The sequence below is a fragment of the Eriocheir sinensis genome, chromosome 15 (genome assembly GCF_024679095.1).
Source record: "Eriocheir sinensis breed Jianghai 21 chromosome 15, ASM2467909v1, whole genome shotgun sequence".
NCBI lineage: Eukaryota > Metazoa > Arthropoda > Malacostraca > Decapoda > Varunidae > Eriocheir > Eriocheir sinensis.
The window spans coordinates 22,618,432-22,628,037 of NC_066523.1; the positions used below are offsets into that span (position 1 = coordinate 22,618,432).

At 42.5% G+C, this 9,606-nt stretch overlaps 1 protein-coding gene and 1 pseudogene across 1 annotated transcript; one reads left to right on the forward strand and one right to left on the reverse strand.

The window, feature by feature from the left end:
• The first annotated feature begins 817 nt into the window (after nt 1-817).
• On the forward strand, nt 818-1,555 carry LOC126998727 (putative nuclease HARBI1; annotated as a pseudogene).
• Nucleotides 1,556-1,663: 108 nt separating this feature from the next.
• Nucleotides 1,664-5,195, reverse strand: LOC126999077 (uncharacterized). The gene is made up of 4 exons (XM_050861452.1): nt 4,898-5,195; nt 3,535-3,660; nt 2,115-2,692; nt 1,664-1,988 (listed from the first exon to the last, which is right to left on the reverse strand). The coding sequence occupies exons 1-3, from the start codon at nt 5,190-5,192 to the stop codon at nt 2,223-2,225; spliced, it is 891 nt and encodes a 296-aa protein (XP_050717409.1). The 5' UTR covers nt 5,193-5,195; the 3' UTR covers nt 1,664-1,988; nt 2,115-2,222.
• Nucleotides 5,196-9,606: the final 4,411 nt, after the last annotated feature.

A 9,606-nucleotide genomic window follows, 5' to 3' on the forward strand; every position in this document is an offset into this window, starting at 1 on the left:
GTTGAGCGGGCGAATGATGCCCGGGAGACGCTACCCCGAGTTTTATACTCGCCCTGTGGCGGTCCCGTAGGGGCGGGAAGAGGGGCCAAGTAGCTGATTTATAATCTATTGAGGTTTTATTTAAAATGAAGGGAAAATTAGGGTAGTTTATATTATGGTTACGGTTTCTTAACTTGCAAGGTGATGACATCAACTTTTGAAGCAGCGGAAAAATCTATGCAAGGTGGATGATTTTAACAGATAGGACATGTACAAGCAAGAGCTGGCAACAACTCCGAAATGCGTGCGCTGGTAGGGGGAGGGGAGGAAAGGGGGGGGACGGTAGACGCTAAGTTCTGGCGGGAAAGTGACGTGAAAGGATTGCACCACCTTGTGTAACTGTAGTCTGAGGGGGGGGGGATGTGTTATGTTATAGGTTGTGATTAAGGATAGCTTCTTACAATTACTTACATACCTATGATGGCCTTGTAGTGACTTATAATCACTTATAACTACTTATGCTCACTTATGAATAACGACTTGTAATCACTTATAATGACTTAACCTACGTCTTTTCCTTATACTTCTAGGTTTCTCCTCCTCCCTACACATCCCGGCATTACAGCGCTAATCCCCACACCTGGTCTTGTTCCTCCGGGGGGCGGATTCTGAAACGAAGTTACGGCGCCGTATCTGCTTAAGGCGCCGTAAGTCCGGCCGTAGCGTTTCCGCTGGTATACTCAAAACACTGGCGCGGCCATTTTGAGGAGAGTTACGGCGCCGCAGGTTAAGGCGCATAATTTCTAGTGTGACCAACATCCTATATGAGAAGGCTAAAATGGAAATTAAAATGCCAACCAATATCTATGATGTGAACAGAACAGCAGCCGCATTTAGTTTCATAGGTGGTTTCCCCAGAGTAATTGGTGCCATAGATTGCACTCACATACCTATTAAGGCACCTATTGAAAATGAACATATTTATGTAAATAGAAAGAGTTTCCATTCTCTGAATGTGCAAGTCATTTGCAATGCTGAGATGCTGATTTCCAGCTTCAGTGTCAAGTATCCTGGTGCCACAAATGATGCCTTCATTTGGAGAAATTGCCCTTTAAGAGACAGATTTGTGGCTGGGACCTTCAGAGATTTTCATCTGTTAGGAGACAGTGGATATCCTCTTAACCATACCTGCTGACACCCTTCCATGACACCATGACTGAAGGTGAGCAGCAGTACAACAGGAGCCACAAAACTACAAGGGTCATCATTGAACAAACCTTTGGTGTCCTGAAGTCTCGCTTGCACTGCCTTCACCGTTCAGGTGGATCGCTGCAGTACGACCCCAAGAAGTGTGCTAAAATAGCTGCTACGTGCATGTGGCTCCACAATAGGTGCATACGAAGAAGAATTCCAATGATCGCACCAGTTGGGAATGATGATGGTATGAATAATGACAATGACATCATACATGGTGATCACAACCCCTCAGGGCAAGATGTGAGGAGGGAAATAGTTGAGGGCTTTTTCACCTAAATGTAGACAGTTCAGTGACTAAGTGATATAAGTTAATTACTGCTTAGGCTAATCTTTTTTCCTTTCATGGGACTTACTCATAGGTATATCTTTAAGTTACTATTATGGTGCATATAGTAGTTGAAATAAATATCTCATTTGAAGAGGTAATTCTATTTGTACTTTTATGTTACATAGCAGGTGACATAAATATGATCTCATTTAATAACAGATCCTGAACACTGTTTTGATATTTTGTTACTTACATTTTAATGCAAAATATACAGATTTTTTTAAATATTTATTTCTCTCTTCCCTCAAAATAATTACCCGTAGAGTAACAAGAAAATAAACTTTCAACTATAGCATTTGAACTAGAAGCTTTTATATATATCACATTCATTTGTATCATAAATATATTTACTCTTATCACAGTAGAGCAGCGCCTCTGTGGTGCAGTGGGACGGAGATGAGTCCTGCATCCACGCTGTCACTGCCTTATCACAGCATTATGATGCTTTAATTTCTAAAATACAAGAAAAATAAAAAAGTAAAAAAACTAATGGTGGGGAGAGAAAGTGCTGCAGCTACATGCAGTCGCTGCGTATGCCCCTTACCTTTACCTTATCACAGCATTGTGTGACTATATAGCACTTTTAAGATCTAAAATAGCTACTGACTTTAATAAGAAAGGTAACAAAGGTAATATCTGTGCCCCAGGATAGCAGTTTCTAGCCTGTCAAGCCTTGAACTATTTTTTCTAGTAGGTCACCTATTCTGGTAAGGTTGTCACCTATTCTTGTAAGGTGTCTATCTAGCATCTCTTGTGTATTATTTTGAGCATTAATAACTCTTTGGAGGCTTGCCGTCTCCTCATGGCCACGGGTTGATCCACGGCTACTGGACTGGCCTCGTCTCGGAGTGCTGTTTGAAGAGTTCGGCTCCTCCCTGTGGTAATCATATTCATTAGGAACATGAGCTGTGTCTTGGGACACAGATGTAACTGTCACTTCTCGGATGGCTGAAGGACCAGTAGCAGGCTCCAGGAAAATGTTTGCATCCCTAGATACTGGATACAACTCAGCCATGGCCACCCTCTTGGGGGAGGTTCCTGCGAGGGGATGAGGCGTCGGAGGTTTACATGCTGCCACACTAGTTGTTCTGGGAGGTGCTGGCTCTTCATTCTCAATGGTTGCTGAAGCTGTAACAAAAAAAGAAAGAAAATGTACAAAAAAATATACAATATATATATATATATATATATATATATATATATATATATATATATATATATATATATATATATATATATATATATATATATATATATAGACACACACACACACACACACACACACACACACACACACACACACACACACTCAGTGCAAGCTTGATATAACGAACTCCCTTTTCCTCCTACAATCAACCACTTGCACACACCCCATAGTTCACGAAATCCTAGACTGGCTTTTCCGCCTAGCAACCCGATAGAAATCAGTCTACTTCTGCTGGGTACCAAGCCATGTCGGCATCCCTGGCAATGAACAAGCCGACTCTCTGGCATGTGCAGCTACACTGTCCCCATCCATTCGTACCCGTTACTCTCATGTCCAAGCTACAGACTAATTCCTTTTTATTGAATAAGTGGCAGTCCTTCTAGACAAGCCTTACCACCAATAAACTTCAAACAGTCAAATCATCAGTATCCCCCTGGTTTAACCCCTACCATAAAAAAACAGACGCTAGGAGACCTTTGTTGCACGATTACAAAAGACAAACACCCTCCACCTACTTTAGCATTCACACCCTCAGCCGATGCCTATCCCCCACCAAACCACCCTAATTAACTGATCATATTAATTCCCCTTGACCATAGTGCCATATGACCTTAGTTGTCTGGCACAACAAATTGGTGTTGCAATTCAATTAATCCCCAAATAGGGGAAGTAGCTGAGAAAAGCCACTGATAGGGTTTATTGTGTATGCATTTTTTAACTGAAGGAAGAAAGTAAAATATCTGTATAGTTTGTTCACACTTACCCATTGATGACAATTCTTCGCTATCCTCAATATTAGCGAGTCCATCGATGGCCTCAAGCTCAAGGAGAGACCACATCGCCTCTTCGCTGGCTTTCAACTGGTCATTAACATCCAGTGAGCCACCACCTTCAAGGATGAAATAACTTTATTAAACATTGGAAGAATTTATCACATGTGCCATTGCACTTTAAACAACTCCTCCAATACAGACTATCAGTGGTTCAAGCTAATATTGCCGGGGCCTGAAAACTCATCAACGGTAAACAATAAATTAAGCTTTCTCCTTTCTAGGTAAATATTTACTCATATATCAGTTAGCTTTTGTGAAATATAGTTAAAATGAAGAGATAAGGGAGGTGTTGAAGAATAATTTTGAAGAGGTGAATTAGGGTATGGGAGGAAGAGCAGAAGTGACTAGTATGGGGTGAGATACTGTAAGCAATAAAGGGGAGGGGGGCTTACTAAAAGGTAAATTTATCGCAGTGGTCAGAATAGGATTTTGGGGTTGAATATTTTTTCCTGATAAATTTTAATGTGCTTATTATAAATTTGACATTTTTTCCATCACAATGGGTTATATTTTTGCCCCCACTCCCTATCTAACCAAACCTAACCTAACAACCTTAATTAAGGGAGAAGGCAAAGTTTATTTTTATTTTTTCGATGAAAAAAATGATCCCGACTCCCCTAACCTAACCAAAACTAACAATCTTACCTAAAATAACCTAACCTAGCCCTCCGTGGTGCAGTGGTCAGCACGCCTGGCTACGAATTTGCGGGCCGACCCACCCACCTGTTCATCCATCCCTATCGGGTTGGTTGATAAATGGGTAGCTGGGGAAACCGGCGGAAGATAAACTGTGGAAATCCCGGATGCCATTCCAGCCCTGTGTCCCGGGGTAGCGAGTTCTTACCCACCACAGGCTCAAAGGGCTAATGGGACAGACATGAGCGCCGCAGCCACGCACAGCCACTGCATATGCACCCCACTTTAACTAGGTAACCTAAAGCATTGGGTGGGGGGGATTTTTTTTGGCAATGGAAAAAATGCCAATTTATAATAAGCACATTGAAATCTTTCAGAAAAAAGTAGTTTCAACTCCAAAATCCTATTCTGACCTCTGTGATAATAATACCAATTAACAAATAGCAGTAAGGTAAATATGGTGCCCTCCATTTTTCCTCTGCCCATCCAAGTACCCCCACTCTCCACCCCACCCCACAAAATGCATGTTCCCTTAGCAGTTTAAGCATGCTAATTACAGCAGAGTAATGCATCGAGCCTACACATCTGTTAGTTTGCCATGCTTTGTAAATTAAACCATTGCTACTGCTGTAAAGTTATCACAATTAGGTGTCTTACCTGTTTTTTTCCTCTCCTTGTTGATCTTGGCTGCCTTCTTCTTGACCTCAGACCTGAAGTCCTTGAGCTTCTTTCTCACCTCACCCTTCTCTCTCTTAACCCTCCCCACGCCACCTACTGCTACTGCAACGGTCTCCCACGCTTGGTCCTCCTTTGCTCTTAACGTCACACTGTTTGTAAGGGCCCCAAGTAACAGTGCCTTCCTTTTGGAGACCTCTGCTATCAGCATTAAGAGCTCCTCTTCCGAAAAGTTCGGCCTCCTTTTCTTGGTAGGGGGTGAGGAGAGAGGTTCCATTGTCGTCCGTGACTCGTGACTCGTGAGAGACTGAGGTTGGGCGCGGCGGGTCACGTTCGCACAACACAAAGGAACACAAAGGAAGAACAAACAACAGCAGACCTGCTGGTCCTTACGAAGTTGTTTGTGACAAGTTACACTAACTATCTAATCAAAGGTGGAAGATGAAGGACAGCAAAGGCGAAGGCTCCTCCCCACCCCCCCATCCCTCCAGCCAAAGCTGGCAGGAAAGGAAAAAGAACCATGCAGCATGGAAAAACTGCATGGAATTTATGTAAGAAAGAGGAAAGAACTACCATTACTGCTACCACTAACCGGGCGATAAAAGCGGAAAAGGACACCAGTATTCCAAAGAACTTAACGTTACTACGACAATGAGTAATATCTTAGTTGCTGGTTGGATTCAAAACACTTGTCTAATCTATTCTTGAAGGCCGTAACTGTTGTACTATCAACGACATCACAGGGTAGAGAGTTCCAAACATTAACAACTCGATTGAAGAAGAAGTGTTTAGCTTCGTGCGACGAGAATCTTTTACCACTTATCTTCAAATTGTGATTTCTTCTTGTTCTATTTGATCGATCAATTGTAAAGTAATCTTCCGCATTAATATCACTGAATCCTTTAAACATTTTAAACACTTCTATTAGATCGCCTCGCATTCTTCGTTTTGATAGGCTGAATAAATTTACTTCTTTAAGCCTTTGTTCATATGACAAATTTCTCAACCTAGGAATCATCTTTGTTACTCTTCGTTGGACCCGTTCCAACTTTTCTATGTCTTTTCTGTAGTAGGGAGACCAAAACTGTACACAGTACTCTAGTCGGGGTCGAACCAACGAGTTATACAGTTTTAATATTACTTTTTTCCGATTTATTATTAAGACTCGTCCGATGAAGCCAACCGATTTGTTTGCAGTTTTAACTACCTCTGAACAATGCTGACCGGGCTTTAAATCGCTTGATATAGTGATTCCAAGATCCTTTTCTTTACTTACTGCAGAAAGTTGTTGGCCATTCATTACACTATTTTTTCCGATGTGCAACACTTTACATTTGTCAACGTTAAATTTCATTTGCCATTTATTGGCCCAACGTGCAAGTCGATCTATATCTGATTGTAAAGCTTCTTCGTCGAGTGTCGCAGTTACTTTACTAGCAATTTTTGTGTCATCAGCAAATTTTAATACTTTGCAAGTGAGCCCATCATCGATATCATTAACATAAATTAAGAAGAGCATGGGACCAAGCACTGATCCTTGAGGTACGCCGCTTTTGACATCGAGCCAGTTAGATGTAACACCGTTTAGAACTACTCTCTGTTTCCGCTCAGAGAGCCAGTCCGCAAGCCAATTGTGAATGTTACCCGAGATACCGTGCGCCAGTAGTTTGCTGAGCAATCGTTGGTGGGGGACCTTATCAAATGCCTTTTGAAAATCCAGATATATGATATCTACTGATCTGCTTTCATCGAACACCTCAAAAATATAGTGAAAAAAATCAAGTAAGTTAGTCAAACACGAACGTTTACTACGGAAGCCATGTTGCGAATTATTTATTATATTATTTTCTTCGAGGAATTTCACCATATTGTCGCGAATGATAGTCTCCATTAACTTACAAACAATAGATGTCAGGCTAATTGGTCGATAGTTTCCTGGATGAGACTTGTCCTCTTTTTGAAAATTGGTGTGACATTTGCAAGTTTCAATCCGACGGAACTTTTCCAGCTGTTAAAGATTTATTGAATATGATGGAGAGCGGTTTACAAATTTGATGTTTGATTTCTTTTAAGACCCTAGGGGTAATTTTGTCTGGACCAGGAGCTTTGCTTACTTTAATCTTTTCAATTGTGCGTAAAATGTCACTTTCTACGATGAGCACGCCACTTAACATCTTTTCGGTCCTTCTAACCTCCGGCGGTTGAGGTGATAAACAATCTTCGTCGGTAAATACGGATGCGAAAAAGTTATTTAGGATTGTAGCCATTTCAATTTCATCGTTCGTGTGGTTACCATTTTCATTAGCAAGCGGTCCGATACCACAAGTGAGTGACTTTTTATTATTTACGTAGCTGAAAAATTCTTTAGGACTAGATTTACTTGTTTCCGCTATATATTCTTCAAGATTTTTCTTGCTTCGTTTTATTAATTTCTTGGTTTCGCGGCGAATTCTGTCCAACTCTAGTTTGTCAGCCTCGCTCTGAGATGATATGTACCTATTGTATACGCGTTTTTTAAGAGATAGGCTATTTTGAATTTCGTTATTCCACCATTTGGGTTTCTTTTTAGAAGCTGAACGTCTGTTACGATAGGGTACGCATATGCTTATGACATTGTTCAATATTGTGGTGAAGGCCCCCCAAGATTTATCAATATCTGTTTCCGCCGTGATTTCAGTCCAGTCAGAATTATTTAGAATTGATCGGAGTCTTACGAAATTCGCTCTCTGATAATCAGGCACCTTTTCTTTACTAGGAGTTACTTTACTTTCTTTCATATTGATGTTGAATGTGATTGTTCGGTGATCGCTAGAACTAAAAATTGGACCAACATTTACTTCGTTAACTAGATCAGCTGTCGTTGAAAAGATAAGGTCAAGTATATTATTTTCCCGAGTCGGTTCTTGAACGTGTTGATGTAAATCACTTTCTAGTAAATTTGTGTACAGGTCGAGCCCTGTATGACAGTTCAACGGTTCACCCCATCTTTTCACTGGCAAGTTAAAGTCCCCAACAATTACTGCCTCGCAACTGCTACTTGTTTCTAATAATAATTCACTTAATGCGTGGTCGATATCAAGAGTCTGCCTTGGCGGTCTGTAAATAAGTCCAATTACTATTTTACGAAATTTATTTTTAATTTCAATGAAGACCATGTCTACATTGGTTATAATATCTGTTTTCACGGATACTGGATGGAGAGAGTTGTGGATATAAAAGATAACGCCTCCACCCTGTCTGTTCTCTCTTTCATGACTAAAAATGGTATAACCCGGTAATCTATATTCCGCAATGAAATCTCTATTTGAAGTGTCTATCCAAGATTCTGTGACTCCGATGATGTGATAATGATTTGTAGCTGCGAGGACTTCTAAGTCTTCAAATTTGTTACGTAGGCTACGAGCGTTTACATAGCAAGCTTTAATGTGATTCGAGTCGGGAGTTTTGCGGGTTGAGTGCACCCTTACGGTGGAGCTGCTGGTGTTCTCGCCTCCGCGTTTTTTGGCTTTCGAAGAGCAGCTTGGTCACAGAGCAGCCTCCCGAAACGGGCTGCTCCAACAGGGTTTAAGTGAATGCCATCAGGAAGGAACAAGTCTGAATCGTAGTAAAAATTGTTCCACAAGTTAGTGAACTGGACGTTTTCTTGTGAGCAAAGGGACTGAAGTCTGTTGTTTGTGCTGAAGGCCTTACTGTAAAAGCTAGATTCGACACCGACCCTCGGGAGGATTCCTAAGATTATGATGTTACTGGCATCCGTTTTACGTTTATACTGCTTGATCATGCGGCGGTATTTCTCAAGCAGTTCCTCAGAAAGTGTTGTCTTTACGTCATTTGTCCCCGCGTGAATGACAAAGAGGGTGTTTCGGTCGGCATTTCTCGTGACATCATCGCACGCTGCGGTGATGTCGTCCAGTCTGGCACCTGGATAGCAGTAACGTTTTCTGCGGCCGTGTGATGAACGACCACAGAACTCAACCAGCTGGCCACGCACCATGGAGTCCCCAACTAGGCGAGTCTCGAACTCATCCTCCATGGTGTCTGCCAGCACCTGGAACCTATTGAAGGTAGTGGGGGTCAGTAAATCCTTGGTTGCCTGCTTCGGTTTGGCTCCATTCCTTACAGGTTGGAACCCGACATCTTGTGAAGCAGGAAGAGAAGCGTTAAGTGGGGCAGGCTGGAAGTTGTCCTGTGAGGCAGGCTGGGAGTTAGCCTGTGAAGCAGGCTGGGGGTTAGCCTGTGAGGCAGGCTGGGGGTCAGCCTGTGAGGCAGGCTGGCGGTTGTTCTGTGAGGCAGGCCGGGGTTAGCCTGTGAGGCAGGCTGGGGGTTAGCCTGTGAGGCAGGCTGGGGGTTAGCCTGTGAGGCAGGCTGGGGGTTATCCTGTGAGGCAGGCTGGGAGTCAACCTGTGAGGCAGGTAACACGTCCTCCCGTGAAGCAGGAGGGTCGTCTGGAGAGGGCACAGTCTCAGTGGAGGGCCTCTTCACCATCGATGGTGGAGTCACTGCCACATTAGTTAAAACAAATTCCTGAAGGGCTACAAATTTCTCTTCAAGATCATTGTGCTTGACTTTCCATTCAGTCACAGCCTTCTGAAGATGTAATCTTTGAACGCAGAGGCGGCAAGTTTTACTCAGCTGGAAGAACTAAGCTGCAAAACGTCCGGGACAGACGTCACACTTAAGGTTGGAAGGCA

Coding starts and splice junctions, on each gene's coding strand:
- LOC126999077 (XM_050861452.1), bottom strand. CDS start 5,192: ATGGAACCTCTCTCCTCACCCCCTACCAAGAAAAGGAGGCCGAACTTT. Junction 3,661..4,897: donor CAAGGAGAGGAAAAAAACAG/GTAAGACACCTA, acceptor TCATCCTTGAAG/GTGGTGGCTCACTGGATGTT. Junction 2,693..3,534: donor CGAAGAATTGTCATCAATGG/GTAAGTGTGAAC, acceptor TTTTTGTTACAG/CTTCAGCAACCATTGAGAAT.